The 18,349-nt window shown below is 38.6% G+C and overlaps 1 protein-coding gene across 6 annotated transcripts in view; it reads right to left on the bottom strand.

Moving 5' to 3' along the window:
- ZNF143 (zinc finger protein 143) overlaps positions 1-18,349 on the bottom strand; it is a 66,147-nt gene that overhangs the window by 38,208 nt on the left and 9,590 nt on the right. For 2 of the 6 annotated variants that reach the window (XM_027563243.1, XM_027563246.1), the window contains exons 2-7: positions 9,249-9,367; positions 8,837-8,929; positions 7,915-7,998; positions 7,307-7,390; positions 5,866-6,062; positions 5,002-5,076 (exon numbers count right to left, since the gene is read on the bottom strand). In XM_027563243.1, coding sequence (XP_027419044.1) covers positions 5,002-5,076; positions 5,866-6,062; positions 7,307-7,390; positions 7,915-7,998; positions 8,837-8,929; positions 9,249-9,360 — 645 coding nt within the window. In that variant the 5' untranslated portion in view covers positions 9,361-9,367. Of the gene's footprint in view, positions 1-5,001; positions 5,077-5,865; positions 6,063-7,306; positions 7,391-7,914; positions 7,999-8,836; positions 8,930-9,248; positions 9,368-11,658; positions 11,680-18,349 lie in introns of those variants that run through there. The other 4 variants (XM_027563244.1, XM_027563241.1, XM_027563242.1 and 1 more) reach the window with 4 other exon arrangements.

Here is an 18,349-nt window from a genome sequence, read left to right as displayed (position 1 = left end):
AGGGCCATTTAGAAGCTATTATCAGTGAATACTAATTAGCTTCTAAAACCATTTACAGAAAATGACTTCATTACTATTTTATGCTTAATGTATGTTCTGAGAATTAAGAGAGAACCTCAGCTCTATCATAAATTCACTATGTGACCTTGTGCAAGTTATGTAGGGCCTATTTGCTTATCTGTGTAAAGAACACGTTATGGCTGATTCATGTTGATGTATGGAAGAAACCAATATAACACTGTAAAGTAATAAATAAGTTTTTAAAAGGAACATATTATGTGAAACCAGTGGTATTTTTCCTTTCTTAAACATTTTTTTAAGGAGTCAAACTCCTTTGTCAGATGAAATCTCACACAGCATTCATTTACACAGTGTAAATCAGATAAACACATTCTGGCTGGGGCCAGCAGAGTTTATGTAGTTGTAGAGTGATAGACATAGGACAGAGGACAACTGGTACCTTTTGCTGCCTCGTTCAGTAAAATCCAATTTACAATAATGCCCTGATGCACACGGCAGATACAGTTTTTATTTTTTGCTGTATACAAACTTGCATATTAGGATGTAAATATATTCCTTGGGAGAACAAAATGAAAGCAACCGGAAATATTTTTTAAAGTATGTTCTCTTTCAAGAAAGGAATACTAGAAGTATGGCAACAGAGGGACCTTTAGGGAACCGTGGGACATGTCAGCATTGACAGGAAGACTTTAAAAAAACAAAAAAAATCTTCACTGGTTTTACACAATGAATACTACAAGGTAGTGGTCCTTCAGTTTTTAAAAAAATTTATTGAAGGACAGTTGATTTACAATGCTGCATTAATTTCTGCTGTACAGCAAAAGGATTCAGTTATACCTTTGGGTTGGCCAAAAAGCTTGTTCAGTTTTTTCCAAACACTGTATCTAAAAACCTGAACGAACTTTCTGGCCAACCCTATATCTATATATATATTTTTTTCGATTATGATTTATCACAGGATAATGAACATAGTTCCCCATGCTAAAGCAGGACCTTGTTTATCCAGGTCCTTCACTTTTTATTTTTATGTCTCTTTATTTTTAGATATCTAAATATAAACATGAAACCATGATTACTTAAAAAAAAAGTATACAGTAGCTATCTGTAGAGTAAGATATGGTCTTTTGGGTTTTTTTTTCTTTATATGTCTCTGATTTAAAAAAAAAAACCCACTAAAAATAATATATATATTTTAAAATCCTGGGTTCCATCCCAGACCTACCAGTAGAATCTCTGGAAGTTGGTCTTGGGTTATTTTGCAAAAGTCCCACAGCTCAAACTCATGCTGGCCTTTGATTAATAACCAGTGATCTAATACATTCCTTTAGGAATGAAAAAAAGAGCCTAAGAAAAGCAAGGTTCACTTGCTCAAGATCACATAGCTAGACAAAAGTACTGAACATACTTTTTTTTTTTTTGGCTGCCCTGCACAGCATATGGGATCTTAGTTTCCCAACCAGGAATCACTTCTGTGCCCTTCCCCTGAAAGTGCGGAGTCTTAACCACTGGACCACCAGGGAACTCCCCAGAAAATATATATGAAATGTGACCCACATTCAAACTGTCTATACTAAATGAGTTTTGCGATAATTATCCAACCCATGTTCTGGGAGAGTCTGCCACCCTAGCCATAGACCTTAATAATCACGGAAGATGGCATACCTAAGACTGACCAATGAGGTATAACTTACATGGCCTGGCTTAAAAAGTCAAGCTGAGTCCACAAATTCTCCAGGGAAATCTTGACTTGCTTGTGGGCAGTAAACCTGAGAAAGCATGGCTATGGTGAAACCAAATGCACACTCAATGAAGATGCAGAGGAAGCCTGTCTGCAGAGAAAAGAAAGGAGCAGAGATGCCATGGAAGAGGGCAGAAGAAGGAAAAAGGAGGACTGACATCAGCAAATAATCAGACATAATCAAACCAGTCCTGATTCCTTTGCAACTCTGATTCCTGTGAAGTATAGCTGTTCAGCAGTTCCAATTCTTAGTTTCTTATAAGATACATTCTTCTGACAACGTATCTCTTTTTTTCAAGAGCTAGATTGATGGGCCTTTTGTGTTAACTAGTTATTAGAGCTTTGATTGATTAAAACCGCCAAGTCAGGGAATTTCCTGGCAGTCCAGTGGTTAGGACTTGGCTCTCTCACTGCAGGGGCCCTGGGTTCAAACCCTGGTAGGGAACTAAGATTCCACAAATTCCATGGTGTGGCTTAAAACAAACAAAAAGTTGTCAAGCCAAAGGACTTTGATCTCCAATATAAATAAAACTGGTTTTTAATGAAGTCAAAACTGATGGAAACCATGAACAAGGGCCTTGGGTTCTTATAGAACATGTAAAGGCATCAACAATGTTGTATAATGCTTACACATATACAAATTATGTTCTTATGTATTACCTAAAATACTAATCAAATGAAACTCGGAGAAGGCAATGGCACCCCACTCCAGTACTCTTGCCTGGAAAATCCCATGGACAGAGGAGCCTGGTAGGCTGCAGTCCATGGGGTCACTAGGAGTCGGACACGACTGAGCAACTTCACTTTCATTTTTCACTTTCATGCATTGGAGAAGGAAATGGCAACCCACTCCAGTGTTCTTGCCTGGAGAATCCCAAGGACGGCGGAGCCTGGTGGGCTGCCGTCTATTGGGTCACACAGAGTCGGACACGACTGAGGTGACTTAGCAGCAGCAACCCTATGAGATGAGTAAAACAAAGGCTATTATTCTCATTTAGCTAATAAGAAATCTCAGATACAAAAAAATTAAGTCATTTGCTCACAGTCACACAGCTACTACACAGCAGGATGGAAGCTTGACTCAGACTTTTTTTTTTTTTTTTTTTTTACAAATCACATGCTACTTTAATACCATACTGTTTTCTGCTTAACTAAGGGTGGTGCATCATGAGGGTAATCACAACAGTTACAGCCTCCTCAAAACACGTACATCCCATCATCCTTACAGTTCTTACAACTGAACACGTGGACATCTTTAAATAGATGAGTGTTTTCACATTGAGTTCTACTGACATTGTGAACAGAACAATTCTTTATTGAGGTGGGCTTTCCTATGCCTTGCAGGACATCTACCCAGCAGATGCCCGACACCTGTAACAACCAAACGTCCCCTAGGGGCAAAACCACTTTCCCTTGAGGGTAGATGCTTTTAATACTGTAGGTCTTTGCTGTCCTATGAAATCTGATTTCAAGTAAGAGGTCAGCTCAGCAGCACAACAAGTATGCTTATGTTATAGGTGAAAGAAAAAGCTCTACATTATAAACATCACAATTAAAAAAAAAAAACTAAAGCTTTAAAACAAGACTATAAAAAAAAATTTATTGTGTTAGGTACAGACCTCTTTAAAGTTCAGCCAGGCACAGAGTTACAACCTCTTAAGCAACTCTGGCAGAATGGCTATAGGACATTTTGACCTTTTAATACCATGTACTTGGCCCTCAACCTTAACTATGGGACACAATTATTTTAGAGGATGGAAGATTCAGAAACTTCTTGTCCAGCTCTTAACAGACATATGAGTCACAACTACAAACCAAATATACAATTTAAAATGTTCTAGTAACTACATTTAAAAGTGAAAGGAAATAGGTGAAATTAATTTTAGTAATTATTGTATCTAATATATCCAAAATACTATCATTTCAACATGTTGTCAATAGGAGACATTATTAAGAGATATTTTACATTCTTTTTTCATTAGAAGTCTTTGAAATCTGGCATTATTTTAGACTCACAGCACATGCCAGTTGTGACTAGCTACATTTCCCGTGGTCAGTAGCAACAACATGCTCAAGTTAAAAAGTGTGGCCCTCACAACTACTGAGCCTGGGACGTGACTACTGAAGCCCACATGCTGCAACTCCCGAAGCCCAATCACCTTGAGCCTGTGTTCTGCAACAGAAGGAGCCACCACAATGAGAAGCCTGTGCACCGCGACAGAGTAGGCCCCGCTCATTGCAACTTGTGAGAGCCCACGTGCAGCAATGAAGACCCAGAGCAACCAAAAATAAATAAGTAAATTTTTAACAAGTGTGGTCCCAAAGCAATAACTTTAGGAATTAAATACGATAAAAACTCTTAGAAGAATGAAAAAAAAAATCTGCTATGAGGAAACAGTCAACAGAACATTAGAACTAATCGCTAAACACAAAAAGGAGCAGCATTAAAGCAAGAATACACTACAATGATTATATAAACTCCAAGAACGCCCACTCACACACCTACCCTCAAACAAATACATTTATGTTTTCACATAAATTCAAAACATAATCTTGAATTTTGATTTGTTCAGTTCAGTAGGGCTTCCAAAATGCTTCTGTGACTACTCTGTACTTAACTACAGTACTTGTGGAGGCACTGACTGCTGCTCTAGGCTATTAGCTTGGTAAGGGACAGCCAATGACTGGACCCAAGGTGAGCATCTGAATCAAGCCGACCCATGGCCATCTGCAGCCCAGGAAGGTGTATGGTAGAAGAGGTAGAAACAGCTTTGACCAGAAGGAACAATGATAATTAGCTAGGCTGGACCCTCTCTTTAGAAGTTGAAAAGGGAAGTACTGAAGGAATCAATTATAAGCAAAAGAAACAAAAAGACATAACAACCAAAGTAGCAAAGTTTAATCACAGTAAGGGTGAAAGCCCAGAAAAAGGATTCACAGACTGCCATGGGTGGGGCAGACAGAAGACCACCTGGTCTCCAAAACTGCCTTGGACTCCAGAACACAGGCTTCATCTGGATTTCTGTGATATTCCTACTTCTTTAGTGCCACTTTCAACCAGATCATGAATTCTGAGACCTGAGGTAGCTGGAGAAAGCTGTTGCCGAAGGCACACTGTTTTTCTTCACTGGTAAAAATTTCCCTAAGGAGGTAGTAAGTTCCCAATTCTTGCTTTCATCCCTAGAAGGGTCCAGACATGCTGAGAGAAAGAGATTCAAATATAAAAAAGTAGCCTTACACACCTGCATTTTTTTCTCTTGCTCATTTTCTCCAATTATTCCTGAACCTGTTACACCTTCACTTCCATCAATGGACACCTATAAGAATAAAATAAAGTTAAAAAAATTTTTACATACTGATAACTGTTTAGGCTGGGAGATAAGTACATGGGGATTCTTATTTATTTTTGCGTATGTTTGAAAATTTTCATGATAAAAATTAGGGGGGACTTTTAAACTATATAAATGATATAATTTCAATGCAGGGAGAAATCACAGCCCTTCTGATGTAAAACTTAAGATGTTTCTTCACCTTTTCCAATCTCTAATGTCTACTTCATAATTCATAAGCAATTCCATCTATATACCTCATTGTTTCTTTTATGGCACTCATCCTTGGATTTTTTTGTGTATGAATTACCTGCTACCCACTTCCCTTCTATAAGCTCTTACTTCATTCCTTTATTTTTATTCAAATATTTCTTTCTACCCTTCATTTCTTTTAGGATAAATGCTGACCTTCTCTTTGATGCTGTCTCATTTTGACTTTGAGATTTCTAGTTTCTTATTTTTTTTCTTTTAAAGAAAGATAAAGAAGCTGAAGCTCCAGTACTTTGACCAACTGATATGAAGAGTCGACTGACTGGAAAAGATCCCGATGCTGGGAAAAATTGAGGGCAGGAGGAGAAGGGGGCAACAGAGGATGAAATGGTTGGATGGCATCACCGACTCAATGGACGTGAATTTGAGCAAACTCCAGATGGTGAAGGACAGCGAAGCCTGATGTGCTGCTGTCCATGGGGTTGCAGAGTTGGACATGACTTAGTGACTGAACAACAACAAAAGAAGCTCTACCTGGGATGTTCTTGACATCGTAAAATGCTATACCTTTGCTGCGTACTGTTCCAAAGCACTGATGGTGTCGGGGTCAATGGCGGCATCCCCAGTGTGCAGACCTGCTACTGTCCCATCAGCTTGAATTGCCAAGATGGTGTCAGACTGTGGGACTTGCACTGCATGGTGGATGTAAGCTGTGGTGCCATCTTCCAACTGAACTGCCTGTAATGCACTCTGGTCATAACTATCTGAGGGAGTGGAAGAGAATGGCATTAAATTAAAGGTAGTGTGATAAACAATTACATGTTTAAAGGAAGCAGGGAATGAAGTTTTATTGAGCAGCTACTATGAGCAGAGTCCATGTGCTTTATGTGTGTATTTCACTCAATCTTCACAATTATTCTCTAAGGTGGGTATACTTATCACCCTATTGTACAAATGGCAAACTGAGGCTTGAGGAAGTAAAGATACTTTCTTAAGACCCAGGAAATAAAAAAATAACAATTAACAGTTAAAAGCATTATGCAGAGAAACTAGGATCTGAACTTGTCAGTATGACTCCATGTTTTTTTCCCTCTAAATAACCATTCCAAGATGCACACAGCATTGTTAAATAATAAATCTAACCAATTATCTGTGATCAACTTCCACTGCTAAAGAAAAAAAAAGTCAGAGTTTACTTTTCCTCAACTTTAATAAATTTACTTACAAATTAAAATATTCTAAATTTTTAAAAGTTTCTTTCGTTGATTTCACAACTAAACAGTTTTTAAAACATTTACAATCATTCTATAATAAAATATTTTATAAAATAATGACAATAACTAATATTTATTGAGCACTTACTTGGTGACAAATATTGTTCCAAGTGCTTTAGATGTTTGTATATTTTGTCCTTACAACTACCCTATGATGGGGGTATATATTATAATTTTCATTTCAGATGATGAAACTGAAGTACAAGAAGGGTAAATAATTTGCTCAAGGGCACACAGCTAAAAGACAGCAGATCCAGACTGGAACCCAGATAGTCTGGCTGCAGAGCTGTGCTCATTGCTCCTACGCATTTCACCTCAATCCTCTGGTCTCCCCTACAGAAAGTTAATACTCAGGAACATTTTGCCATATTTACTTTAGATAATTTTAAAATTTTTATTTAGTTTTAAGGACCAACCCAAGGGGCAAAGGACCTTGCTAAAGACAGTACATTTAAAAGGAAAAAAAATCCACAATTTAGCTTTCAAGTGTTTTAATTTCATATTTTAAAAGCAGCCTCTATTTGAAGTCTTTCTAGGAATCAGTGTTTTTGCTAATCCAAACTGCTACTGGACCATTATGAGAGTTATATTAGATTGTGCCAAAATCTGCCATCTTATATTTGAGAGAAGAATTCTTCTCTTACATAACACCATTTCAGCAACTAAATAAAGGTCTTATTTTTCCCACACCCCACTTCTCCCTTGTTTTATTCAAATGTTCAGAGCTAATTTACCTTTGGAGGTATGGTGAATAAATGCTGTCGTTCCATCTTCTAACTGCACTGCTTGCCCATCCTCTAAACGCAAACTGTCCCCTGCTCAAAAACAATGCTTACATTTAGATCCCACGTTATCCAAGTATATGCTGATAGTTCAGCAGCAACAGAGTCAATAAACCGTTAAATACATCATACAAACCTATGCTTGCTTTAAGGATACTTGAATATAAATAATTTCAGCAAAGCTGCTCTGAATAAGTGTTTAAAGGTAAAAAGATATTTACAATACCTGAGAAATATATACCAGGGGAAAAGGAGAATTGAAAGAAGGGATAAAAAAGAAGAAAATAAGAAGACATGTAGGATTTAGCTCAACTAATAGAAATATTCACTTAAAACTGTTGCCCATTTATCTCCAGAGTACAGTCTAGTAACTTCTTTTCTATTATGTCTGAGAGAAAGTCTCAAGTTAAAATAGTCTTTAGATCCTCTCTTTGACATCTACCCATCTCTCCTTTCAGAAGGAAGACTAGAGATCAGGACCAAGTTAAAGTAGTAAGAGGCAGCTGGAGGCAGAAAATACTGAAGTATGAGAATCAGGAAGGAGAGTATCAAATACTTACTAGTTTTAGGTATGGGTACATGTTGAACATAGGCAGCAGAACCATCCTCCAACTGAATGACCTGACCATCTATGAGTTTTCCATCTAGAAACAAAAGATTTAAGCCAATAAATTAGCACAAGCAAAAAATTTCAACTTCATACAATTTCAAAATGATATCAACTATAAAAACATACACTACTTAAGATCATGTTCATCTTGCTTCTTCCCTCAATGTTCTGAGGCAATTCAATAACACATCCAGTGATCCTACAGAAAGCAGAAAAGCCTCCCTCAGCCATCCTTCCTTCCCTCCAACTTTCAATTAGTTCAAGAGGAAGAGTGGCTCATCATAGCAAGCGACATGAGTCAAACCTCCATATACCTTTCAGAGCCACTTAGGAATAGGGACCCTGACCACAGCAAAGCTGAAACTGGGAAGACAGAGAGATATATCAGTGCATGCAAGGCTAGTTGTCATTCTTATCTTTGGGGGCTACAAGTCCCTCGACTATGCATACATATATGCTCAGCAGGTTTCCATAAAAACAAGAAATTTGAGAACTAGGCTATTTCTTGGCACAAAGTAAACACTGATTTAGAAACAAGGTTATAAAAGCAAAACCAAATGTCTATTTTTATGCATATTTTGTAAAAACATTAAATAGTAATTTAAAGTGATAAAGGTCTTACTGATAATAGGTCAATGACACTAACCCTCTCCCTTTCCTCACTGCTTCTGATAGAGTATGTTCCAAATATCTCAAAAGGTTTCCTCAAATTATCAAAACAAAATTTAAGTTAAATTGAAATGACTTAAAATTACCACATGCAATATAAGTGTCTTTAGGAGGGGTTAGGAAAAAGTATAACTGCTAGGTATTCCAACTCTGAGGTTATGAATTGCTGGTAATAACCAAGGGGCTGTATATGAAGCACATACCTTTAGAATTGTGCTGTATATAAGCAGTAGAACCATCTGCAAGTGTGACTGCTTGTAGGCTTACACCTTCCATGTTTTCTAAATTGTCACCATCTATCACAAAACGAAAGTTATTTTCTTTAAATAACTATCATATGTGCATGCTGTTTAAGTTTTTAAGTAAAAATTAATCAAAAGGCAGATTGCTTAACTTAGACTCAAGTGGACTTTCTTAAAGCATTTACAAAAAAATATTTCTAACCCTACTGTACCCACCATCCACACCAAGGTAAAAATGCTCATAAAAAGGCTTAGCTTTGTGTTGCCTTTAGCTAAGGGAGGAGGAACAAAGTAATCACAGTTGTGAGTTTCCATTTTCCCTTAAGATAAATATTTCCAAACCCACATGATCCCTTCAAATAAAACTGCTCACCTGCCACAGTTACTGCCTCTGTCAGACACAGGGTAACATGTTGAGCCTCCATTCCTCCTCCAGGAAACTCTGTCATTCCCTGAGAATCTCGATTTATCTGGGCTAACAACATTTTCTACCTTGAAGAAAAATGCAGGTATTAAGAACAAAAAACAATGTATTTACGAAATAAAATCTACAGAGAATATTTATGAACTATAAAAAACTGCTAAGGAAGTTAAAGAGTGTTTTGAAATAAGCTGAAATTTCACTTAATATGCAGGGTAAGAGTATTAGCCGAAAGTCCAGAGCATGCTTTTAATACTTCATCAGAAAATTACTGAACACACTGACAAGTCTTGCCCATCAGTTCTGTACCATGTCTAAAATTCCTGTAAAACCCAACATTCTTTGGGTTTAACATGTTGAATATTCCCCCTTAGAATCCATGAATGTACTGAGTCCATTCTGTTGACAATCTTCCGAAATCTATCCTGAATCTGGCCACTTCTCACAAGCTTCACCATTACCTCCCTGATCCAAGCCACTACCATCTCTTACCCTGAGATGTTACTGCAACAGCATAGTAATTGGTCTCCCTGCTTCTACTGTGACCTCCTTCACAGTCTCCTATCAACACGGCAATCAGACTGCCCTTTTTGAAGGGAAAAGTTAGATCTTGTCTCTCTTCTCAAAACTCTCTGATGGTTTCTCATCAAAGTAAAGCCAAAAGTCCTTATGCTCGCCTCTGAGGCCAATGGTCTCGCCCCTCTTTTCTACTGCTCTACATCTCACTCACTCCATTTCAGCCACGCTGGTGCCCTTGCTTTCCCTCTAACATAGTGGATGCTCTGCTGCCTCAGGACCTTTACATGTGATGTTCCTTCTGCTTCAAACAGTCTTCCTGGTATCTTCATTATTACTCTCGTCTTCTTCCAGTCTTTGTTCAACGGCACCTCAACGAGAGCTTCCTTATTTACCTCACTGCAAACTGTATCACCAACCCTCAATGATGATACACTCTATCCTTCTCCCTTCCTTTATACTTCCGCACAGTACTAATAAATGGACACTACATGATTTACTTATTTTGTTTCTTATCTATTTCTCCCTCTACTAGAATGGACAGGGACTGTTATCTGCTCTCTGCTGACTAAAGTGCCTACAAAGTCCCTGGCACATAGCACACAATAGGTGCTGAATAAATGGATGCACGAATGGCCCTTTAACCAATCTTCACCGTAACCCCGTCTCCCTTTTCCCACCTCCAGGTCTCATAACTTCTGTGGGCCTTGAGTTGTCTCTAACAGAAGTTGGGATAATTTAGCTGCCTTAAGCCAGGGAACTGGACCAGAGCATCTCACGAGGAACTTTTCAGGTCTAAAGATCTAATTTCAGCTGTCAATATTTAAAAGGGAAATATACAAACATTAGTAATATTTTACAATTATATTTATGTTTAGGACTAGAAGATTTTCATTTTATAAACACTATAAACTGCACCTTCTTTGGATAAAAGCCAAAGACTATGGTTTAGACTCACAAAAAGCCAGTCAAGGGCTGACTTCTCAGGGATTCCTGAAGTATTTATAATCTATATCTGTTTATAAAGCAAATGGAAACTTCAATTATTTCCTTGCTACTTCTAAGGACTAACAGAGAAGCCTCAAAGTAATAATGGTACTCTGCTCCCTGAGTTTAAGACTGGGACAGGCTCATTTTCAGAACAAGTACAGTCACTATATAACAGAAATAAGACAAGGAAATGGAAGGGAAAGCACCTATAAAAATGTAGTAAGTACTGCATGATTTTTACAGTATACATCTAGAAAGTGAATTTTGAAAAAGGCAGATTACAAGTTAATTCGGGTCATAATATCAAAAAATGTCCATTTGACCATAACTCAAGCATTTGTCCTTTTCAATTATTTATAAATCTCCAAATTACTACATCAACAGGTAACTGATAAAGTTCTTTCTTGTCTGAAAGCTGGTCAAGTGTTACATTTCTTTAGGAAGGCTTCAGCACCTATAGTTTCTATCCTAATTGAAAAAAATCTACATTAACTCAAAGATGAAGAGTCAGCTGATTCCTGGACACAAATTGCTGGCAAATACACTTGGTGGTAAGGGATTCAGAAGAGATCAAATGTGCACTACAACTGCCAGAGATAATAAGTGATGTCAGGTCACAGCCCATCTTATTCTCAAAAAGACTCCGTGATACAACTACTGCCCTTTGTTAGAAAATGATCAAGTGGGGGAAAATATGATAGTGAATAAATGAAATAAGCTAGAGTTAAAAACTCTATAGTTACTCACACCATATTCACATTCATGTCATGATTGTGCATCAACATTTTCAGATAGTGTGTAAATAAGCATGTGAGAAGGGCTTCCCAGGTGGCTCGGTGGTAAAGAATCCACTTACCAATGCAGGAGACGCAGGCTTGATCCCTAGGTTGGGAAGATTCCCTGGGGAATAAAATGGCAACCCACTTCAGTATTCTTGCCCAGGAAATCCCGTGGACAGAGGAGCCTGGCAGGGTTGCAAAGAGTTGGGCACAACTGAGCACGCACACACAAGCATGTGAGATACACACGATATCTTCAGAAAGAGCCACCTTGTGAAAAGCAGGCAATTTACTGTGCTTTAATAATGAAACATGGACCGAAATCAGACACAGGGAGGCTGTGATGGGGCACAACAGGAATCTCAAAGGAAGACATATGTAAAGTAATAGGTTCCTGCCTTTCTGGAAGATGATGATCAATATTACCATAAGAAAAGAAAATAAAATACATTTATGAAGTACAGCAAATGTTATATCCAGAATAAAGAATTTCTACAACTCAACATCAAAAAACAATAACCCAAATAAATATTGGACAAAAGACTTAATAGAAATTTCTTCAAAGAAGATAAATGGCCAACAAAGATGAAAATATGCTCAATATCACTAATCATCGAGGAAAGGCAAATCAAAACCATGATTAGATATCACCTCACAACTGTGAGAATGTCTACTACCAAAACACAAGGTAAGTGTTGGCAAGGACATGACGAAATTAGAACCATTATGCACTGTTGGTATGGAGAAGGCAATAGCACCCCACTCCAGTACTTCTGCCTGGAAAATCCCATGGATGGAGGAGCCTGGTGGGCTACAGTCCATGGGGTCGCAGAGTCGGACACGACTGAGTGACTTAGCAGCAGCAGCAGCAGCAGCACTTTGGTGGGAATGTAGAATGGTGCACGGACGAATGCTCAGTCACGTGCTTATCATAACACTTATCACAGTGTACTTTAATTACCTGTTTTTCTCCAGAGTAGAAGCAGTGTATATATAGTATGTGCACACGTGCTCAGTCTCTTCAGTTGTGTCTGACTCTTTGTGACCCTATAGACTGTAGCCTGCCAGGCTCCTTTGTCCATGGGATTCTCCAGGCAAGAATACTGGGGTAGACTGCCATTTCCTACTCCAGGGGATCTTCCCGACCCAGGAATCAAACCCAAGTTTCTGGCATCTCCTGCAATGGCAGGCAGATTCTTTACTACTAGCAGCTGCTATTGAAAACAGTATAGAAGAAATTCCCTAGCAGTCCAGTGGTTGGGACACTTTGCTTTCACTGCCAAAGGCACAGGTTCAATCCCTGGTCAGGCAACTGAGATTGCCACTCCACAAAAAAATAATAATAATAATGAAATAAGATAAAAACAACAACAACAAACAAAAAAGACTGTTACTCCACAAGCTGAGTGGCAGGGCCAAACAAATTAAAACAAAATAAAAACAGTATGGAGATTCCTCAAAAAATTACAAATAGAATTTTACCATATGATCAAGCAATCCCAATTCTGGGCATATATCCAAAGGGATTAAAAACAGACTCTCAGGAACTTCTCTGGTGGTGCAGTTGTTAAGAATCTGTCTGCCAGTGCATGGGACAAGGGTTTGATCTCTGGTCTGGGAAGATCCCACATGTGGTAGAGCAACTAAGCCTGGGCACCACAACTACTGAGCCTGTGCTCTAAAGCCCGGGAGCCACAACTACTGAGCCACGTACCACAGCTGCTGAAGCCCAAGCACCCTAGAGCCCACGCTCCACAACAAGAGAAGCCACCGCAATGAGAAGCCACACAATGCAACTAGAGAGCAGCCCCACTCACTGCAACTAGAGAAAAGCCCTCATAACAACGAAGACCCAGTACAACCAAAAATAAAAAAATAAAGAGAATCATGCTTCCCACATTAAAGAAAATTAGTAATTAAATACTAGCTGACTTCATCCCCTAAAAAAAAAAGAATCGGAGTTTCCTCAGTGGTCTCAGTCTACATCAGACCAATATTTTAAAATTTGAAGCCCTTAGATATCTCAAATTTGGTGTAAATTGTGAGATACAATTATTATCATGAATTATTATGAAAATATAAATCTAATGGTTCAGGTATAAGAGTAAGGACTTCAACTACAAGTAATCTTTATCGTAGTAAGAAATGATACAAAAAGAAATCTAGATTAACAAATCCTAAAGACTTTTTGCATGAAGCTACAGAAACCAGACTCATTTGAAAAGACCCTGATGCTGGGAAAGCTTGAAGGCAGGAGGAGAAGGGGATGACAGAGGATAAGATGGTTGGATGGCATCACCAACTCAATGGACATGAATTTGAGTAAACTCTGGGAGTTGGCAATGGACCAGAGAGGCCTGGTGTGCTGCAGTCCATGGGTTCACTAAGAGTCAGACACGACTGAGCGACTGATCTAACTAACAAAAACCAGACCTTCAGAAATTGTCAAACTCCAGTTCTAACCTCAGGCTGGTTCCACCTACACACTTACCAGAGAAGTCCCGCCTTTCTATTACCTGGTCTCAATTACAAATTTTCCTTATGAACTCACTAATATACAAAGTGCTTCTTCATTTAAGCATGGTCATTTGTGCTGCATTTTATGACATCTACCCTGGAATGAGGAATCTCTTAGTATAGCAACATAAAAATAGTAGGCTATTCTGTAACTTTGTAGTTTGCTGATTCAGTTACACTGCTTTGATTAACCTTTGTGGAAAACTGTCTTTAAATCTCTTCAGTTTTATTTAAATATTAATATACCCAGGGAGTAAGCATGTTCCGTGGATGCAATGTAATTCAGTTAAGCACAGAGTAGTTAGAACGTGCTAATAAATGAGGTAGTTTTCATAGGCTGTACAGAATGCTAAAGGGTAAAATGGAGGGACAGAGCTTATACTACCAATTTTAAAGAAGTAGGATATCCTAGTGGGTGGGTAAAATGTTGAAATTGAAGGCTTTACGAAGTTCCAAGAACATTCAGAAATGAAAGATTTACAACAGACTGGCCGGAAGTTGAGATGAGGCCTGGAGAAGTAAAACTAAAATATGTGTGAGAAAAAGCTGTGAGAACAGAGACAAGAATTTAGAAATGGACATCTAGGTCTAGTCATCAGAAACGTCAATGTTGGCGATGGTCTGCTCTTAACTGAACCACTGATATGAAAAAGAACCTAAAAAAAAATCTCTCTCAAACCTCAACAATGCGGTACTAACAGCAGAGCTTGATAAGGGCATTCCTGCATAGTTCAGTTTACTAAGCATGCCCTGGCCTGCCTGCACAGAGTCTAGGGAGTTTGAGGAAGTGTAAGTAGCAGGAGAGAGGTTCTGATATATTCAAACTCCACTTCTGACTGTGATCATGCATTGTATTTTATTTCCCTCAAGATAAACACTGTTTGCTGCTAAGTCGCTTCAGTCGTGTCTGACTCTGTGCGACCCCATAGACGTCAGCCCATCAAGCTCCTCCATCCCTGGGATTCTCCAGGCAAGAACATTGGAGTGGGTTGCCATCTCCCTTTCCAATGCATGAGAGTGAAAAGTGAAAGTGAAGTCGCTCAGTCGTGTCTGACCCTTTGCGACCCCATGGACTGCAGCCTACCAGGCTCCTCCGTCCATGGGATTTTCTAGGCAAGAGTACTGGAGTGGGGTGCCACCACCCTCTCCGAAACAGTTTATGTTAATATTTTATTATCCAAATTGCTCATCTTGTCATAAGTAAGGGAAGCAAAACATTGTGAGACAATTATGAAAATTACAGAGCATTCCTGACATACAACTGCAACAAAATAGATCCTTTGTACAAAAAGTACACGGACTAAGACACTAAACATAAATAGTAAACACACCTCTAGTCAGAAATAACTTTGCATAGGTCTCATATTTACAAGGCATTTTTCAGATCTAAAAACTTATTTGATGGAATAGTCCTGAAGCGACATAAAAGTTCTTGGGCTCTTCCAGCCTCTTCTGAATCCCCAAACCTGTCCCGAAAACTTACATTTCTTTGGTTCCTCGTAGCAACTATTTAAATATTTTCCATTTGTCTCAACTTCACCCCCTCTTCTGCTATCCCCCCACTCTGTCTCCTTCAGGACTTCAATTAATCAGCTCTCAATTTCACAGAAAATAAGTCATCAAAGGAATTATCTGCCAATAACCCTCACTTCACTGCATTTCTGCATGTTTCTTCCTTCTCTCCTACCATACTACTTTCCTATAAGGTAAGGCCAATTCTTCAACCTGTACTCTGCATTTCATTTGTCTTTCCTCCACAGGGATTTCATGGACCTCTTCTGTAAACAATTTCCCTCTCTCCCCGTTTCTTCCCATCAATAACTTAAAAACACAACAAAAAAACAAAACAAAACAAAAAACTCACCTCTGACTCAGCTACTTGTTATCTCTTTCCTATCACAGCTAGATTTCCTTAACAGTTGTTACTAACAATGCTTCCTGATTTCCCACTGCCATCCATCTGATTTCTGTCCCTAAGAATGGAAACTCTCTGGTTGCTCACTGATCTCCATTTTAACATGAAGTTCAATGGCCATTTCTAGGCATGAATGAGAAATGAAAATATTCATCTATCCACAAAGAGACTTATACAAGAATGTCCATAGCAGCTTTATTCATAATAGTTCCAAGCTGGAATGAACTCAAATAAAAGAAACGATTAAAAAAAAAAGTTGTGGGAAAAAAAAAAAGTTGTGATAAATTCATACAATAGATTATTACCTAGCAATAAAGAGAAACAAACTATCAGTTCAGTTCAGTCCCTCAGTCATGTCCGACTCTTTGCGACCCCATGAATCGCAGCACGCCAGGCCTCCCTGTCCATCACCAACTCCCGGAGTTCACTCAGACTCATGTCCATCAAGTCAGTGATGCCATCCAGCCATCCCATCTTCTGTCGTCCCCTTCTCCTCCTGCCCCCAATCCCTCCCAGCATCAGAGTCTTTTCCAATGAGTCAACTCTTCCCATGGGGTGGCCAAAGTACTGGAGTTTCAGCTTCAGCATCAGTCCTTCCAATGTACACACAGGACTGATCTCCTTTAGGATGGACTTGTTGGATCTCCTTGCAGTCCAAGGGACTCTCAAGAGTCTTCTCCAACACCACAGTTCAAAAGCATCAATTCTTCTGCACTCAGCTTTCTTCACAGTCCAACTCTCACATCCATACATGACCACTGGAAAAACCATAGCCTTGACTAGACTGACCTTTGTTGGCAAAGTAATGTCTCTGCTTTTGAATATGCTATCTAGGTTGATCATAACTTTCCTTCCAAGGAGTAAGTGTCTTTTAATTTCATGGCTGCAATCACCATCTGCAGTGACCTTGGAGTCCCCAAAAATAAAGTCTGACACTGTTTCCACTGTTTCCCCATCTATTTCCCATGAAGTGATGGGACCAGATGCCATGATCTTAAGTTTTCTGAATGTTGAGCTTTAAGCCAACTCTTTCACTCTCCTCTTTTACTTTCATCAAGAGGCTTTTTAGCTCCTCTTCACTTTCTGCCATGAGGGTGGTGTCATCTGCATATCTGAGGTTGTTAATATTTCTCTCGGCAGTCTTGATTCCAGTTTGTGTTTCTTCCAGCCCAGCGTTTCTCATGATGTACTCTGCATAGAAATTAAATAAGCAGGGTGACAATATACAGCCTTGACATACTCCTTTTCCTATTTGGAACCAGTCTGGTGTTCCATGTCCAGTTCTAACTGTTGCTTCCTGACCTGCATATAGGTTTCTCAAGAGGCAAGTCAGGTGATCTGGTATTCCCATCTCTTGAAGAATTTTCCACAGTTTATTGTGATGCACACAGTCAAAGGCTTTGGCATAGTCAATAAAGCAGAAATAGATGTTTTTCTGGAACTCTCTTGCTTTTTTGATGATCCAGGGGATGTTGGCAATTTGATCTCCGGTTCCTCTGCCTTTTCTAAAACCAGCTTGAACATCTGGAAATTCACAGTTCACGTATTGCTGAAGCCTGGCTTGGAGAATTTTGAGCATTGCTTTACTATTGTGAGATGAGTGCAATTGTGCGGTAGTTTGAGCATTCTTTGGTATCACAAACTATATACACATAAATAACAGTGTATAACAGTAACAGTGATGAATCTCAAAATTATTATGCTGAGAGAAGTAAGATAGACACAGAGCAGTACATATTGTATTATTCCATTAATATAACTTCCAAGAACACCAAAATTAATCTACAATGTTAGAATAAAATGTGATTGCAAGGTTAGGGGACTGATTGGAAAGGGGAACAGGGAATTTTCTGTGGTGATGGATATGTTCTATTATCTTCTTTTGAGTAATGATCATCTGGATGTATACAACTGCCAAAACTCATCAAATTGAACATAGATTATTATACCCCAAATTTTCAAAAAGTTTTTTTAAATGACCAGACATTATAATATTGATATTTAAACATTAAAAAACAGTGTGATGGATACTTTTCTGTCTTTGATACCACTGACCTTTATCTCTTTCTTAGAATATTCCCTTGCCTTGGCATCTACGACATCTACATGCTCTTGGTTTCCTCCAACTTCCTAGCCAATCTTTTTCCATTTCTCCGATGTATTCCTAAATGTTGAGTACCTGCAAGTTTGCATCCTCATTTGTTTTTTCATTTTATGCACTTTTCCTTTTGGAATATCATATCCATTCCCATGGTTTCAAAGATCTCTAGAATGTACAAGCTTTCTAAAACTATCAAGTCTTTCCCCTTAATGGCTCCTGATTTATTTATCTAGCT

The sequence above is a fragment of the Bos indicus x Bos taurus genome, chromosome 15 (genome assembly GCF_003369695.1).
Source record: "Bos indicus x Bos taurus breed Angus x Brahman F1 hybrid chromosome 15, Bos_hybrid_MaternalHap_v2.0, whole genome shotgun sequence".
In the NCBI taxonomy this organism is placed as follows: domain Eukaryota; kingdom Metazoa; phylum Chordata; class Mammalia; order Artiodactyla; family Bovidae; genus Bos; species Bos indicus x Bos taurus.
Note: the sequence above shows the minus strand (reverse complement) of the source record. Positions and strands in the feature narration are given on the sequence as shown.